The following is a 17,890-nucleotide window of genomic DNA, read 5'->3' on the forward strand; positions in this document are numbered from 1 at the left end:
CTTTGGCAGTAACAATACACAATGTACTAACCATTGTTACTCTCCTAAAGTCTTGTTTTGAGATTTTTGTACCATTGTTTTTATTTTTTTTTAAATAAAAATAACTGATGTTAAAGTGTGGGAAAGGTTTTTAAGAGTGTGGGGTTTATAAAGCTTTAAAATGTATGTAAATATTAAAATAAGTATAATGCTGCTACTTCGTTGATTTTCACGTATATCTGTTCTGTCTGGAACGTAACCTCCATGACAAGTGAGGGACCACTGTATAATCTTGACCACTTGCTGCATTTTGTTTGCTAATATTCTATTAAGGATGTCTTAGTTACTCTTCTCTCATTGCTGGGACAAATACCCGACACTCAAAATGAAGGAAGGAAGGAAATAATCACACCAAGGATTATTTAGCTCTGCAGGTTTCAGTCCATATTCAGCTGGGTCCAAGGCAGAGCGGCACAAGGCAGAGAGCAACCTTTCATGGCAGCAGCAAAGAGCAGGAGCCAAAATGAGGAGTACCAGCAGCTCAGGCGGCTAGCGTCTCTTCCTGCCTTACATTGTAATGCAAATTACCTGCCCCAGGGTGGGTGCACCATCCACACCCACAGTAATCACTCACAAACTCCATAAGCTGCCCCAAGACTGCATGAGGCTTTAGGGGGACAAGATACACAAACCATAACAAAGGTTTTTTGCATCTGTGTTCATTAGGGAGATTGGCCTGTAATTCTTTTTTAGTTGGATCCTTCTCAGGTTTAGTATCAGAGTAATACTTGTCTCCAGGAATTAGTTTGGAAGAATTGCTTTCCTTTCAGTTTCATTGAAGAGTTTGAGAAGAGTTGGCATTAAATCTTTAAATTGCTTGTAGAATTCAGTTGTGAGTCCATGAGGACCTGGACTTTTTTTTGTTGGTAGATTTTTTTTTATTACATTTGCAATTTCATTAACTGATATTGTGTTATCCAGAATTTTTATATGTTCTTGATTCAGCTTTGATAGTTGGTACGTATCTAGGAGTTTGTCCATTTCCTCTGTGTTTTCCATCCTGTGAAAGTAAAGATTTGGGAAACAGGTATTGATGATCTTCTGAATTTCTATAGGGTCTGTAGTGATTTTGCCCTTTTCATTCCTGGTGCATGAATTTGAATTTTTTCTTTCATTTTTTGAATAAAGTTGGCTAGGAGTTTATCAATTTTATTTGTTATTTCAAAGAACCAACTCTTTGACTCATTAATTCTTTGTATTGTGTTCTTAGTCTCCATTGCCTTCACTTCTGCTCTGATCTTTGTAATTTCCTGCCTTCTTTGGGCTTTGGGTTTGACTTCTTCTTCTAGGAGCCTGAGGTCCAGCATAAGACTATTTATTTGGGCTCATTCTGTTTCCTTAATGTGAGTATTTACTGCTCTCAAATTCCCTCTTATAACAGCTTTCATTGCATCACACGGGTTCTGTCAGGTTGTGTCTGTATTTCTGTTTGATTGTAAATATTTTTTAATTTCTTCTTTAATCTCATATGTGACCCACTGATTGTTCAATAGGGTGTTACTTAGTTTCAATGTCCTTATGGAGTTTTTGCAGTTTCTTTTGTCAATAATTTCCAGTTTCACTGCACTATGGTCAGATAATATGCATGGGATCATTTCAGTTCTTTGCATTTATTTAACTATGTGCCATGTGCTAATATGTGGCATATTTTGGAGAACATCCCATGTGCAAGTGAACCTCAGCAATCCTTAAAACTACCCACCTTTTAATGTGCCATTTAACTTGATATACTTTTTCTACAATTATTAATGAGGTTTTTTAAATTTTTTGTAAAAGTATAAATAAAGGCTCTTACTATTGTTCAGGGGTCATCTAGACAACCAGGCAGCTCAGCCACACCCTGACCCAGCCCCTGTCTCCTTGTCTATCTCTTACTCATTCCTGCTGCTGTTTCTCCCCAGGGTACACCTGGGGATCACACCAAGAGATGAACAGATCCCTACAATACATTGCTAGGTATTTATTTTAAAGATAAATACATAAATCCAAGCAAAGGCTTGTACATAAATGCTCATGATTGCTTTTTTAAGGTACCGGGTGTCAAACCTAGGGGCACTTTATTACTGAGCTACATTCCCCAACTTTAAAAAATTTTGAGCCAGAGTCTTAGTTGTCCAGGCTACCCTTGAACTTGCAACCCTCCTGCATCAGCCTTCTGAAGAACTGAGATGATAGGCTAGAGTTGCACCACTGTGCCCAGTTCATCATTTTTCTTGGAAACAACCCAAACATCTATCAATGTATAAGCAACTGTGGTCCAAATGCACAACCAAGCACTACTCAGCATTCTAAAAGAAGGAATTATTGATACTGAAATATGAATGAATTGTAAAATAATTCCACCAACTGAAAGAAGAGATTTAAAAAGTCAGACACTGTGCCAACCATGTCCAGAAAATCTGAGTCAAGGGCCAGTCAGATAGCTCAGCGGACTAAAGCGTCTGCTTTAAAGCACAGGGACCGGACTTCAATCCCTGGCACCACATGCCATGCCAGCCCCATCTCCGGGGCACGCTGAGACAGTGACTGAGACTGGCTGTAGTGGCGTGTGCCTGTAATCCCAGCACTTGGGAGGCTAAAAACAGGAGACTCACTGGGAGTCCAATCTGTGCATTGAGACCCTATAGATCCTATACCAAATATATTTTTAAAAACAAAGAAAATATGAGTCAACCTAATAACATAAAGATTAGTGGCTGTCAGGGAAGAGAGCAGGGACATGGGGACAGGATGGAGAGACACAGTCAAAACAGCAGTGGGCACTTTTCTGACTGAAGGAACAGCTCCTTCAGTATGGATGGATACATACAGTTGCCCCTCTGAAACCAAAGGAGATGGGCTAAGGGCCTGGGATCCAGAATAAATCTCTCCAGGGAGCCAAGTCCCTGATCATAAATTAAGGCAGTACTTGCCTCCAGCCTACACACCTCCTCCCAAATCCTTTGAGTCCCTTCTAGATTTCCTGTAACATCTAACACAATGGAAGCACAATGCACATAGTGGGTAGATTGTATTGTTTAGGGAATAATGACAAGAGTCTGTCCTTGCTCAGTAAAGATACAATGTTTAAGGGCCAGCAAGATAGCTCAGTGGACTAAGCACTGACTTAGGCAAGCACAGGGGCTGGGGTTTGATCCTTGGCACCACATGCTGCCCTGGGTCTGCTGATCGGGTGACCAAGTCTGGACATGGTGACACGTGCCTGTAATCCCAGTGCTAGGGAGGCTGAAAACAGGAGGATCACTATGAGTCCAAGCTGCATAGTGAGACCCTATACCAAATACATAAATGAAAATAATAATAAAATAAAATAATAAATAAATTACATCTATTCTATTTAGTCCACTACCACACTCACTAAAATGTTAGTAGCCATGAGGAAGAAGTGTCCTTGTTTTTCTCACTGACACAGCCCCAAATCTCAAAGGAATGACTGGCACATGGCAGGTGTTTGATATTTGCTGAAAGAATGCATGAACAGGGGCTGAAGAGATGGCTCAGTGGTCTAAAGCACCTACTTGAAACAAGCTTGGCAAAGCACAGGGACCCCGGTTCGATCCCCAGCACCACATGCCAGCCAGACCCGCCCCCTGGTGGGCTGAGCTGGCCACACACATACACAATAAATAAATGTAATAAATAAAAATAAATAAATATTAAAAAAAAAGAATGCATGAACATTCAGTGTGTTTGTTTGGTTTTTGAGATAGGGTCTCATTTTGCTGCCCAGGCTGGCCTCAAACTCCTGGGCTCTAATGACTCTCCTGCCTCAGCCTCCTGACTAGCAGGAACTAAGATGTGCATGTGCCTCAGAAGGTGCTAGGTTTGATGCCCACAATCTTGTTTCTTTATTACACTGTCCCTTGGAGGAAGACCCCACCATGGATCCCCTCTCTACATATGGAAGAAAGCTCAGGCTTCTAGAAATCGTACACACCCATCTACCCACCATCCAGTAGTGGAATCCAGTGGCTCAGTTAGCCACCTCAACCATTGCCTGTTTCCCTTCTGACCAACAAGGACTGAGTTCAGGTCCCACCAAACACTGTTTCTGGAAGGCATCTGTGGAGAAATTGAAAAAGGCCGCTGGACTGGCTGGGGAGGCTGCACCTGAGGGACTCTCTCAGGATCCAGCAGGGTCCTGAGTAACTTGGCTTGTGTGGTAGATTAACTAATGGTCAATTTGTAATACCCAGCTGAACTGAATCAGCTCAGCTCTGGTTGTGGAAGGCCCACCTAAGCATTAATGCCCGCAGCATAAAAGGAGAGCTGGAGGCCAGGGGTAGCGAGAATGCCGCACCTCCAGCCGTGTCCGGCCCAGCAAGGGTCCAGCTCAGTGATTGGTCAGTGAATGGGTTCCTGCCAGGCATGAGGAAAGCCAAGGAAATGGGAAGGAAGAGGGTGGAGCCAGGGTGGGCCGGGGAGCTAAAGACAGACCTCTGCCCAGGCCGGACGCCTGCGGCACCATGGACACAGTCACATTCAGCCAGTGGGACAGCAGTCTCGTGGCAGTCCCCACAGGTATGCGCTGGGGACTGCCTCCTTGAGCCCTTGGGTCCCTCTGCCCAAGTATCTGGGGTCTGAAACAGAGGGGCACCCAGGAAATGGGTGCAGGAGAAGCACCAGAGTATTGGAGCCCTGTAGGCTGGGTGCACAACATGCCCGCCGCTTGAAGGCTGTGTGATGGTAGGCCAGTTACTTAGTGGCCCTACACCTCAGCCCAAGACTCAGGCCACTGGTCCACCTGTGTTCTAGGGCACTGGGGGCGCAGGGTTTTCTTCCTGGCCCTTGCCGTCCTAGTGGTCACCGTGCTGTGGGTTCTTATTCTGAGCATCCTCATGTCCAAAGGTGAGTGACCCCCTTTCGTGGGGAGAGGTGTGCTTGTGTCCCGAGGGCTTGCAAGCACCTCCTGTGTGCATCCCTCGGCGAGGGGAGGGTTCCCTGGCCTGCCTGCGTGACCTTCTCCCCGCAGCCTCGACAGAGTCCCGGGTGCTGACTGGCCACCAGGACCTGCTGAGGACAAACGGTGAGAGCAGAAGGGACCGGTATGCCGGGGTATGCGGGGATGGAGCGCCCGCGATGCACACAGGACCACGAATGAGTCCCGGAGTAGGGCCCGGGCTGGGGAAGGTGTCCCCTGAGTCCCCTTAGGTGACCAGCTGTGCGCTACACGTGGGGATTGTTATTCCAGCTTCGGAGCAGACGGTGGCCCTGGGTGCCTTGAAGGGAGAAGTCGGAGCCTACGAGAACTGCTGTGAGACTTCAGCCAGGGCAGTGGGAGTAGGGGACTCGGCAAGTGGGCTGAGGAAGTCTGCTGGTGCAGGGTCCCCCATCTCACCAACGCTTCCTTTTTATATTCGCCCGTGTTTACAGCACGTAATGATTACATGCCCGGGGGAGGGGGTGTGTGCTCGGACACAACATACCGTTCCGTTTCCATCTCCTTTCCCCGTCCCCATCCCCTGGCCCCTTCTCAAACTGCAAAAGATCTGTCTCCCTGGTTCCCATTCCCAACCTTTATTTTACTATTTAAATGATCCCTTGGGTTTCTGCCATAAGACCGGATAAATCTGAGTCACGTCTAGGAAGACGGACGCACCTTGAGACCGCGATGCTAAGTGACGTAAACCTCCGACCCCTTCTTAGGCAACGCGACGCAGGCAGAGCTGCAGGCGGCCCTGGCGGAGCTGCGGGAGGCGCAGGTGAATCTGATGCAGCAGAAAAGCGCTCTGGAAGAGCTGAGTCTGCGCGGTGAGGACCGGACGTGGCCCTGATACCTTGGCTGTGGTCACAGTCGTGACTCCGGTTCTGCCCTGTGATCCCTAAGGTTCCTGACCTCCGCCCTCTTCCACAACTCCTGCTCGCAGCCCACACAACTGTCCTGACCTTGACCTCCTACTGGAGCCCTGACCTCAGAGGAGAGCTAACCCGGGGCCTAGATTTTTAGCCCTACAGAGTTGTGACTCTGTTCCTGATCCTCACTCTAGCTAAAGTGTCCAATGCTCTGACTCTGCAGTGACCCAGGACTTGGCTACAGCGAGCAGGGACCGCGAGAACATCCGCAATGAGCTGTTCCGGGCGCTGGAGGCCGCCAAGCTCGAGAATAGTGAGCAAGAGGCAGAGGGAGGGATGCGTGGCCCCTGCCTGGGGATGGCCTCGATGATCCCCCACCCCTCCGGCCCCGCCCTTCGGCCTGGGCCTGGTTCTAGTTCTGGCCCCACCCCTGGAGGGGTGGTTCCAACCGTCCCTTTCTCCATTTGCTCAGCTCTCTGATCCTCGCCTCCGCAGGCTCCTGCGAGCAGTGTCCCGCGTCGTGGCTGCCCTTCCGGGGCTTCTGTTACTACTTCTCAGAGGCCCAAGCTTCATGGTCGGAGGCTCAGCAAAACTGCGCGGGCAACGCTGCGCACCTGGTGATCATCGGCGACCTAGATGAGCAGGTGGGCCCTGCTGGGGCAAAGCAGAGAGCAGCAGGGCTCACCCGCCCAGGCGCGGCCCGGGTGCGCGGGCTCACTCCGCTCTCCATTGCATTCAGAGCTTCCTTATTCGCCACACGCGAGGCCGCGGCTACTGGCTGGGCCTGAGGGCTGTGCGCAGGGCAGGCCGGATCCAGGGCTATCAGTGGGTGGACGGAGTCCAGATCAGCTTCAGGTGAGGAAGAGGCTTCTGGGGAGACCATAATGTTAAATGCAATAAATCACACACTTAAATAGCACATGGCTTCCTGTATATGAGAAACCCAAAATATAAATAGTAAAATAAAAGATAAATAATTGGATGTAGGGAGATCAGTCTTTCTCAAATGGGAAGGGGATCAAGAGAAAGAGGAAGGGAGAGAGGAAGGATGAAAATCGGAATTAAGGTGTGTTCTGTACCTGCACTAACTCCCCCCAGGGAAAGTAAACATAACTACTGCACATGTTGCCTGAAAAAGGTCTGTATTCCCCAGGTGCGTGTTCATTTTAGACCTCCGGGTGTCGAAACAATCAACAGGCTAGGCCCTAGGGAGGAAGGCTGGATCCCAAGTCCACCTCAGCCCAGACACCCAGCAACGCCCTCTTGCTATCGTCACAGCCACTGGAACACAGGAGAGCCCAACGACTCCTGGGGACGAGAGGACTGCGTCATGATGCTTCACTCCGGGCTGTGGAACGATGCGCCCTGTGGTAGCGAGCGAGACGGTTGGATCTGCGAAAAAAGACGCAGCTGCTGAGAGGACCCTGCTCACCACCTCCCCACACCCACCGCCTCGCCACGCCCACCGCGGATAGTGCCTCAGAAGCTGCGCATGCTCCTAGAATGCACACCAAGATTTTTCCCTCTCACTACTGAGAACCCCCTCGGTGTAACCCAGCCCTGCTTAGGGCCTGGGACCAGAGGCCTCTGCTCCAACCTGACTGATAGCCCCTATATTCTGACTTGACTTCTACCAGCTCCAAAATCCTTGCTCCTGCACCTGTGTCATCCAACCGCACCTCTTTGTAGCCTCAGTCAGGAAACTGGTGGATGGAGCTATTTGTTTCCTGGATTTCTGAGGCATCAATAAATGTTTGAGAAATTGATATAAACTCCTGTGTCTGCAGAGGTGCTCTAGTACCTGGAAGTGATTCCCGACTCTGTAGATAACCTTGTGGTCCCATCATGCCCCCTGCCCAGACCCGCTAAGCCAGAGGATCTCAAGACAGGAGCACTTGCCCACTTTGCACAATTTCCTAGCAGCCCCTAGAACATGACTTAGTCCAAGTGGGCTGGGGACACAGGAATTGGCCATACCCGATGCTTGCCCTGGGACTTTTTATTACAAAGCCATATGGAGAAGATGGGCAAGAAGAATGTAGCTGGGCAGAAGATTCTGGCCAGTGGCTTAGTGGAGGAATTCATGAGGGAGTGACACACAGGCATTTGTGGGAGCCACACTGTAGTGAGATTCTGAGGCACTGGCCCTGTGCCTTAAGTCTGTCACCTGCTACAGCGAGGACAGGCGACCCAGACAAGACCCTGGAGTTCCCTGATCTATAGGGCGTTCTCTTTAGCCCACTGCACCTACTTCCTGTGACCACAAAGTGGGACAACCAGGAAAGCATCTCAGGACAGATGTGGCTGACCTTCTATATGGGTGTAGGTTTCACAGAGCCTGGCTCCAACAACTGGGACTTTTGATCTGAATTCACCCTGCACTCCCAAAGATTCCTGCTTGCATCCTGGGGTTTCTCTGAGAATTTCCAAGGGAGACAAGTCCAACTGAGGAGAGTGACAGGCCAGCAGATTGTAGTTCCAGAATGAAGGGCTGCTTGGAGCCCCCAGGCTACTTGGCTAGGACAGCACAAAGCAGGAAGAAGGGACAACACCATGTGAGACATTGAACAGGTCTATCATCCCTTAAAACCGCACATGCTTGTAGTCAATCCCAACCCCATCCCTGCCCTGGACCATCATGAATTGCTTCCAGTTGGACTTGCCTTTTGCAAAGTTCCATGCACATGCAGTTTTACAGGACATAGTCTTTCACCTCTGGGTACTTTCAGCATTACATGCGTGGTGTGAATCGGCAATCTACTTTTTATTACAAAGTCATATTCCATCGTGTGGCCATACACAATTCACTTCTCAGCTCACCTAATCTGAGTCACTTTCCTGCCATGAGGCCCAACACCCATGATTTGACAGAGAGCTTCACTTTTAGCTTGCATTTCAGTCTGATCCAAGGTAGAAAGAGGGCGGCAGAGGGGCCTAGAGGAAGAAAACTGCTCATGCCATGGCAGCCAGGAAGCAGAAGGAGAAGGGAGAAGCTGGGGACAAGAATACACCCTCTAGCCAGGGATGCAGCTCAGCAGCATGGTGCCTACGTGGCACGCTTGAGGTCAGGATTTTACCCCCCACCCTCAAAAAATGAATACAGCTTCCAGGTCACATTCCCTATGACCACTTCTTAGCGGGCCCCACCTCCTTATAAGTCAGCTATTGCACCCCCATGATCCTTCCAGATATTTGAGGGACATTGTACTTCTAAACCATCAGACCTGTTGGTGACATTTGGGCTGTTTCCAATCTGAGCTATTACTAGTGGAGCACTGATGCAAATCGGTGTGATGCCTTAGTCTGTTTTGCGTTGCAGTAACAAAGGACTTGCAACTCAGTAATTTAGAGAACAGAAGTTGAGTTTGCTCACAGTTCTGGAGTCTGGGAAGCCCAACTGAGGAGAGTGACAGGCCAGCAGATTGTAGTTCCAGAATGAAGGGCTGCTTGGAGCCCCCAGGCTACTTGGCTAGGACAGCACAAAGCAGGAAGAAGGGACAACACCATGTGAGACATTGAACAGGTCTATCGTCCCTTAAAACCGCACATGCTTGCAGTCAATCCCAACCCCATCCCTGCCCTGGACCATCATGAATTGCTTCCAGTTGGACTTGCCTTTTGCAAAGTTCCATGCACGTGCAGTTTTATAGGACATAGTCTTTCATCTCTGGGTACTTTCAGCATTACATGTGTGGTGTGAATTTAAATTTAAAAAAAAAAAATTTCTGAAGCACAATGCCTGAGGCTAAATCTTTCATTAGGAGGTTTATTTAGCATATGGATTTGGAGGCTCAAAATCCAAACATGTCACTGACTCTTCTAAGACCTCTGGACTGCACTGCATCATGGTGGGGGGCTTTGGGGTAGAAGAATGTACAAGAGGAAGGGATCATGGGGGGACATGAAGTCAGAAAAAGTAGGGAGAAGCTGTTCTTGTTCTTTTATAACAACCATCTTATGTGAACTAGGACCTACCCGGGAATTCATGAGAATCACCTTACTCTCTTTCACGGGCAGCACCCCCAGTCTCCTCCCCTCGCAAAGTGCCAGCATCTCTCACCATCTCCACGCCAAGGACCACGCAGATCAAGAAGACTGGCCAGCCAGGAGCGAGGATGGAGAGAAAATCTCTCATAGCAAGGGGCAGTTTTATGTGAGGAAGGATCTTCAGTGCCATGACAATTAGGTCCCAAAATTCTTTAGCCTTGGTAAAGCACGAGGCATGGGCCGGCCAAATAGCTCAGCAGATTAAAGCACCTGCAAGCAGGCACAGGGGCCGGGGGTTCGATCCCTGAGCCTGCTGTGCCAGCCCTGCCCCCCGGGGAGCACTGAGATGGCAATTGAGACTGGGCGTGGTGGCTCATGCCTGTAATCCCAGCTCTTGGGAAGCTGTAAACAGGAGGATCACTATGAGTCTGATCTAAGATAGAAAAAACAAAACACGGGGCATGAGACCAAAGTAATTTAGATCCTTTGCACCTAGCAAGGCAGTTTCTGTAGATTCCCTAATGCCGTGATGATAAGAATAACCCCACTGGAACCATTTCCTGTTGATGACTCTTCTTACCTGAAGAGTTTATCACAAGTGGCTGAAGACCAGTCAGCATCTGGTGCTGTTCTGGCTTGCTGGGTATGCTATGCCTTCTTTCTTGCTCTTGGCTTGGTTTGTTTTTGTTTGGCTTGGTTTAGCTTGGTTTGGTCTGCTTGGCCTGGCTGGACTGGGCTGGGCTGCCTGCTGGGTGTGGAGCTCAGTGCCTCATGTATGCTAGGCAAGAGCTGTACAACTGAGTGACATCTGAAACCCTTCTTCCATGATAATCCATAAAAACCCAATCCCCTGGGACACCACGTTGGAAGCAGTAATCGTGTTGGCCCACTTCCAATTGATGTGAACAGACGCCTGAGGAAATCACCTTCATGGAGGGAAGATTTGTCCTGGTTTCCAGTTTCAAGAGTTCAGTCCATGGTCTCTTGGTCTCTCCTTTGACCTGGGACAAACCCAAGCACCGTGGCAGAAAGCCTTAGTGAAGCAGAGCTGTTTGTTTTCTGGCAGAAAGAAAAAAAAAAAAGAAGGTGAGAAAGGAGGAGGGCTCAGGGACAAAATATACCCCTCAAAAGCACATACCTGGTGACCTACTACTAGACCCCATCCCCTAAGGTTTATACCACCTCCCAATGGTGCCATAGGCCATAAGCTTTGGGACATATTTCAGGTCCAAACTATAACGCAATACTTATTCTTGGCCTCAGTAATCTATGCCTATTCTTCACATTGGTTCAAATAAACCTGCACCTTATTTTGAAATGCCACAAGGTATTAAGATAGATTGTGGGGCTGTTAGAAGCGTGGATGCGTGAGTAGCTCTGTGATATGACAGTTACAGGAGACACCACCTGTAGGATCTAGGCATGGTGGCCATCTAGAATGGCTACCGTCACAAAGCAATAAATATCAGGAGGACACTTCCAAGACTGCTGGCGGGAATTCAGTTAGCACTGCCACTGCGGAAACCACTATGGAGCCACCTCAAAAACCCTCAAAGAGAGGTGGCACTTCATCGAGCTGTGCCACTCCTTGGTATATCCCTGAAGGAATCAAAATCAGCACTCTCTAGGGCTACCTGCTTATGCCCCATCGTTGTGGCCCAACTCACACTAGCAATAGCCAGGATCTAGAACCAGCATACTCGCCCATCAACAGATGCATGGTTAGAGAAAACGGCATGCTTATGTGGGACAGATAAAGGGCTATTCCGCCATACAGAACACAGTCATGCCACTTGTAGGCAGGTGGATAGGACTAAAGGTCAGCATGCTAAGCAAAGTGAGACACTCCAAAAGATAAGCATGACACATTCTGCTTAAGATGTGGAATCGGAGACTATTCGAGGGAAAGGGAATGGGAGGATGGATGTTATTGAAATGCACACATGCATAAAAATACCACATTAAAATCCAATCGTTTTGGGGCTGGCCAGATAGCTCAGTGGATTAAAGCTCCTGCTTAGGCAGAGTGCAGCGGCTGGGGTTCAATACCCAGCATGCCATGCCGCTGCCCTCCATGTCCGTGAGCTGACACAGTGACTGACACTGGGTATGGTGGTGCATGCTTGCAATCCCAGTGCTTGGGAGGCTGAAAACAGGAGGATCACTATGAGTCTGATCTCCATAGTGAGACCCTGTAGACCCTGTACTAAATACATAAAAAATAAATGAAATAAAATCCAACCGTCTGAACATTTAATAAGTGCTAATAAAAACAAGTATCTAGGCATGGGTTGTCCATACCAGGACCAACTTTTTCTGAGTGCTTGAGAGTTGTGCTAATAGGGCTGGCCAAATAGCTCAACAGATTAAAATGCCTGCAAGCAGGTGCAGGGGTCAGGGGTTCAGTCCCTGGGTCTGCTGTGCCAGCCCTGTCCCCAGGGCATGCTGAGATGGTGATTGAGACTGGGCATGGTAGTACATGCCTGTAATCCCAGCTCTTGGAAGGCTGTAAACAGGCGGATCACCAGAGTCCGATCTAGTAGTGAGACCCTGAACACCCTTCCCTAAAAATACAAAACAAACAAAAAAGACAGTTGTGCTAATGAATGTTGGGGTTCGGGTGGTGGCAGCTGCCCTCCTGGGGCTTTCAGTGTGGCAGGGAGAGGAGGTAGTGATGGGGATGGAAGAGGGGGTGCCCCGTGCTGGGCTTGGGGAGGGAAAGTGGGGTCTTCCTCAGAGAAGGTAGACAGCAAGGTCTGGAGGTCCACGGAACCACCTTCCTGCTGTCCCCACCAGCCCCCAAGTGACCCCGTGTTCTTGCTCTCAGGCTAAGTCAGCAGATCACAGAGAACTTGGAGCCCGGCCTGGGCTTCCTGGATGCCCCAGCCGCACTGTCACCCCAGCTTCCAGGGAAATGACCTCAAGATAGAGCAGCCTGACCTGGCCAGTCTCCTGCCTCTTTCCTCCTAATCCCAGGAAACCCCCTCAGATCCCCAGATCTTCTTTGAGGAAAGGCTGAGGCCTCTGGGGAAGCCCCTGAGACCCCTCCAAATCAGAGACAGCCCACGCCCTCCCCAGCCCTCAGCAGCCCTTTCCCGGGGAGCACCAGCCCCTAACCCTCCTCATGGCCCCAACGCCTGCCCCTCCCATGTCCCACAGCGCGGCACAGATGGCCTGACCCAGCAGGCTGGGCACGTGCCAAGAGAAAGCCTGTGCTTTCTGGTGCCTCACTGGGTGAGCTTGGGCCCCAAGTGGGCATGAAAACAGTGTCTGCCTCCTAGGGTCTGCGAGCAACTTGCTAGCACCTCCCCCAAATGGTGCCCCCACCCTACTCCCTGAAACCAGTGAATGTGTGGGCTCTGGTGGCCAAAGGACTTTGAGATTCGGGATGATCTTGGATTGTCCAACATCGCCACGGGTCCTTAAGCATGACAGGTGGGAAAGTCCGAGACACAGACTGGAGATGCTTCCTGCTGGCCTGCTGAGAAAGGAACCATGACCCGAAGAGGGCAGTTGGTTGCCTCTAGGAGGTAAAACAGGCAGGACACAGATTCTCCCCTGGAGCCTTCAGGAGAGACTAGCCCTGCCTGTCCTGGATTGGCCTAGGGAGGCCCATAGCAGAACACAAATCTATGTTGTTTTAAGCCACTAAAATTGTGGTAGCTGGGGGTGTTGGTACACACCTGTCATTCCAGCACTAAGGAGGCTGAGGCAGGAGGATCATCTCAAGTTCAAGGCCAGCCTTCGAGTCCAGCTTTAACTACATAGTGGGCCCTGTGGTAACTTCTTAAAACCAGTGGTAACTTCTTGTAGCTTCCATATGCCACCTATGCAGAGTGGACGTCTACTCAGAGGGTATGTCACACCCTGAGCCACAGGCTGAGGACACAGAGGTGACCACAGAGACGCCCTGGCCCCTGGAACTCCTATCTTAGTAGGAGGTGGACAAATGAATAAACAAGCACACCGTGTGGTTGCTGGGGGGAGGTGCCAGCCACATGGGTCCTTGCAGGCTTCAGGGACTTTGGTTTATTTCCCCTACCAGCCTTTGAGTAAGGCGGTGCTTAATTACAAGAGAGCTGTCCTTCCAGAAATATCTCGGGAAATGCCCCATCTATTAGAGCCTCCGGCACTATGCTGGGTGTTTCATGGCACAAGAGCTGTGTGACAGAGCTGGGCTTCGTCCCACTTTACAGATGAGGAAACTGAGGCTTTGCATGGGAAAGCTGGGGCCAGGACCTCACAGCCTTCGCACATCACAGTGGGGCCCTTAGTGGGAGCAGTGACCGTGTGTGTCCAGCAGGGGCAGCACTTCCTGAGTCCAGGGAGCCTGGAGGCTGGAAGGAGGGTGGGAGGAGGGATGGAGACCTAAAAAGAATCAAGAGGGATTAGGTGTGTACACCGATTCCTCAAAAGGAGTGCGGTCCAGATGTACAGCAAACATAGAATAATACAAATAAAAATGTAAAAGGGGTGGGGGAGCCCTAACTGGGCCTGGTGGTGCACACCTGCGATCCCAGCACTCCTGAGACTGAAGCAGGAGGATTCCTGAGAGCTCAGGGCGAGCCCGGGCTACATAGTGAGTCCAAGGCCAGCCTGAACTGCATAGTGAAACCCCATCTCAAAGGAGGAAAAAAAAAGTCCTTTACCCTCCTACACTGAAGCCCCTGAGGAGGTGGACCTAAATTCCCTTAGAGTGGGACTGGGTCCTGGGTACCGGGGTCCTAAGGACTGTGCCTGGGTTCCTGGATCCTAAGCACTTGGGGACCAGCATCCCTGAGGCTGAGTTTGGGGTCCCGGTTCTTGAGTCTCCAAGGGTCCCAAGGATGGGGTCTGAGGTCCTGACTAGAGGGGTGGGGCTTGTCCTGAAGACACTTCCTGGGTCTCCAGGAAGTTAAGTGGCCAGGTCCCTGAAGGGAAAGCCTGGCTTTAAGAATTCTGGGTATCTGGGGAGTGAGGGTCATGCCCAGGACTTCCTGGGGAGGCCAGGATGTGGGAGGCAGTGGGCAGTGGGCCCCAAACTCTGTTCTAGAGTGCTGGGGTTTGGCAGAGGGACAGATGCAAGCATCCCACTTCTGTGTCCCCCTCCTGAGGACTCCAGCCATGGAGCAGCACCCCCAGCCTCTCCCCAGCCCACCCCAGTGACACAAACCAAACCAAGCCCGGGCTCTGCTCCAGGGCTGCAGGAAGGCAGTGCCAGTCTCGGGCTGTCCTCACGCCCCTTCCCTCTTCCTGTTGGCCTGCTCTGCATGGGGCACATGAGGAAGAGCATGGAGGGGCACTCAGTCAGGGCCACACCACTGGCCCCTGCAGGGAGGCAACTCCGAGGACTGGGCGGCCTCTGTGAGGAGGCCCAGCCCAGCCTCAGCTAACAAGGGGTTTCTGGGCACCCCCTGTGCTCTCCAGGGACAAGGAAGCCAGGGCAGGTTGTGTGCAGGAGGAAGACGTGTCCAGGGAGGGGATGAGCAGGAAACTTGGGAGACCGAGGAGGGTGTTTCTTCCATTATCCAGGAAAAGTGAGGGGGTGTGAGAAGAAAGAAATAAGGCAGATCAAAAGATGAGAGGTGCGGAGGGTGGGAGTGGAGAGGAGCCAGAGAGATACACAGGGCTCGGGTCCATGGCTTGCGGAATGTTGCTGTGATCGCAGAGAGCAGGGGCCCCGCCTGAGCTTGCTCCGTTCCCGTCCCAGGGGCCTCTCCCTGCACATGCTGTGTGTGTACCATGCCTGTCAGGTGTAGCACCGGTGTATGCGTCTGTAGGCCCATGCTGTGTGGTTCCAAGGTACCCATGTGTGTCTATGTGCCAGCCCATGCTTGTGTGTGCTGTGTGTTTGTGTTAATGTGTGTCTGTGGTCACACTATGTTATGTCTGTGTGTAGATGTGTACCTGCTTTTTGGTTGTGTTGTGTGATCTTGTGTTTTGTGTATGGGTTGCGTAGATATCCGCAGCTTGTTCCTATGTCTTCTTGCTGTGTCTGTGGTGTGCGGGTTGTGTGGGTCAGTTATATGGTATCTATTTCTATGAACTTGTCTCCATCTCCCTAAGTGTTGTGAATCTCTTGGGTTGTGTCTGTGGTTTGATTGTGTGATGTGGTCTCTATCATTGTACATATGTTGTGTAGCTGTCTGTGGGCTGTATCTGTGTGGGGTGTTGTTTCTAATCTGTAGTTGGATCATGTGTTTTTTCACATGTGGTCATCTGTGTGGGACTATTATTGTGTGATGCTTGTGTGTTGGATGTGTGTCTGTGACTTGCTAGTTTGGTGTCTGTGAGTCAGTGTGTGTGCCTGTCTAGTGTGTGTCTATCTGGGTGATGTGTGTGTATCCGTGGGTTGGGGGCCCCACATGCCACAATTCTTGCCCCACTGAATCCCAGTTGCCCTCATCCGGGCCCCACTAATTCTTCAGAACCTCACTTCCCCATAGCACGGGGGTCCCCTGGGAGCTTTGAGCTTTCTGGGGCTCCCCAGGAGGTGCTGTCTAGCACCTGGGTATGGAGGGGCTTCCTATTTGGGGGAAGCCAAGGTGTGAGGGGCACAGGCATTGTTGGAGTTATACATCGAGGTCGGGGTGTCCCCAGGGCATAGATGCTGGCCTTTCACACGGATTCCCCAGACTGGCAGGGGAGGAGGAACTGTGTTGGGATCACAGGGGTGGATGTGCTGTGGGGAAGCCTTTCAGCTGAACGGGGCTCACCATCTGCTTCTCCCCACTCAGCGCCTCTCCACCCAGGTTGACACCTCCTCCCCTAGCACCCGACCCTGCCCCCTGTGCTGGCAACTGCCCCACATTTCTGCACACATATGGGTGCAAAACTATCTTCATGTGGCAACATGGATAGACCCAGAGGACATGACGCTCAGGAAAAGAAACCAGGACCCAAAGGACACACCGCAGGACTCCACATGCAGCACTGCCTGGAGCCACCCATGACAGCCACAGAGTCCAGACGTAGGTGGGGTGGGGCTGGGGAGGGGCTGGGAGTGGTGTCAGCATTTCCACCTGGGAGACGAGAAAGTTCTGGAGAGGGTACAGCCCTGAGGGCAGCACTGCGAATGCAGTGAACGCACGGAGTTGTACAGCTACACGTAACTGTGATGGTGAATTGTGTGTCTCGTGTATTTGACCACAATTTAAACAAAATCTTGAAAAGCAAGAATGGTTGTGCACACCTATAATTCCAGCACTCAAGAGGCTGAGGCAGGAGGATGACAGTGCATTCAAGCCCAGCCTGAGCTACATAGCAAAATCCTGTCTCAAAAACAAATAAACAAACTGAAAAAGCACTTCCTCTTTCTCTGTACCTAGCCACCATGTTTTAAAGTAGCAGTGACTTCCAGCAGGCTAGGGGTGGGGGTATCAATCCTTGCCTTCTGGTCAACACTCCAGAAGATGGAAGTGGGGAGTTCACAAATCCAACCCCAGCCTGGGCAATTTAGTGAGTTCTCAAAATCCTCTCTCAGGGGCTGGGGAGATGGCTCGGTGGAATAAATGCTTCCCTGACAAGCACAAGGGCCTGAGTTCAATCCCTGGTTCCTCCAAAAATAAAAAATAAAAATAAAAAAAGAAATCAAAATCCTCTCTCAAGCCAGCCAAATAGCTCAGCAGATTAAAGCATCTGCTTAGGCAGATGCAGGGGCCGGGAGTTCTATCCCTGGGCCTGCCATGACAGCCCCACCCCCCGGGTGCACTGAGACGGCAATTGAGACTGGGCGTGGTGGTGTACCCCTGTAATCCCAGAGCTTGGGAGGCTGTAAACAGGTGGATCACTATGAGTCCGATCCATGCAGTGAAATCCTGTACACCCTGTGCTAAAGACAAAAAAAAAAAAAAAAAAAAAAAATCCTCTCTCAAAACCAGAAAAGGATAAAGGGGATCCGAGGGTGTTGCCAATGTAAAGATCCTGGGCTAATACCTCAATACAAAAACAAAACAAAACAACAGCAACAACTCCTCCTTGAAAGCCCTCCTGGATTGAGGATGTTTAGTGTCCTTTCCCTCCTATCCCCATCACAGGCTTCTTTTCCCCTTGAAAACACTAGGTGAGGCTGAGTACACAGCTGAGTCCCATT

At 50.4% G+C, this 17,890-nt stretch overlaps 1 protein-coding gene and 1 long non-coding RNA gene across 2 annotated transcripts in view; one reads left to right on the top strand and one right to left on the bottom strand.

Moving 5' to 3' along the window:
- The window catches only part of LOC111813693, a 12,336-nt gene extending 6,610 nt beyond the window's left edge, over window positions 1-5,726 (bottom strand). The window contains exons 1-2 of the long non-coding RNA XR_002818878.1: window positions 5,639-5,726; window positions 3,977-4,101 (exon numbers count right to left, since the gene is read on the bottom strand). This is a non-coding gene — a long non-coding RNA (uncharacterized LOC111813693). The remainder of the gene's footprint in view (window positions 1-3,976; window positions 4,102-5,638) is intronic.
- On the top strand, window positions 4,451-7,598 carry Clec4g (C-type lectin domain family 4 member G). Its single transcript, XM_004644942.2, has 9 exons — window positions 4,451-4,560; window positions 4,795-4,887; window positions 5,012-5,065; window positions 5,231-5,293; window positions 5,686-5,790; window positions 6,056-6,145; window positions 6,328-6,476; window positions 6,572-6,687; window positions 7,111-7,598. Exons 1-9 carry the CDS (start codon window positions 4,506-4,508, stop codon window positions 7,247-7,249), a joined length of 864 nt encoding a protein of 287 aa, XP_004644999.1. The 5' UTR covers window positions 4,451-4,505; the 3' UTR covers window positions 7,250-7,598.
- Window positions 7,599-17,890: the final 10,292 nt, after the last annotated feature.

The sequence above is a fragment of the Octodon degus genome, unplaced genomic scaffold (assembly GCF_000260255.1).
Source record: "Octodon degus isolate 3935 unplaced genomic scaffold, OctDeg1.0 scaffold00214, whole genome shotgun sequence".
Lineage (NCBI taxonomy): Eukaryota > Metazoa > Chordata > Mammalia > Rodentia > Octodontidae > Octodon > Octodon degus.

What these genes read in the sequence shown, in the direction of transcription:
- Clec4g (XM_004644942.2), top strand. Translation starts at nt 4,506, where the DNA reads ATGGACACAGTCACATTCAGCCAGTGGGACAGCAGTCTCGTGGCAGTC. An exon ending in GGAAGAGCTGAGTCTGCGCG is followed by an intron (nt 5,791 to 6,055) that starts GTGAGGACCGGA and finishes CTGACTCTGCAG; the next exon opens with TGACCCAGGACTTGGCTACA. An exon ending in GGAGTCCAGATCAGCTTCAG is followed by an intron (nt 6,688 to 7,110) that starts GTGAGGAAGAGG and finishes CTATCGTCACAG; the next exon opens with CCACTGGAACACAGGAGAGC.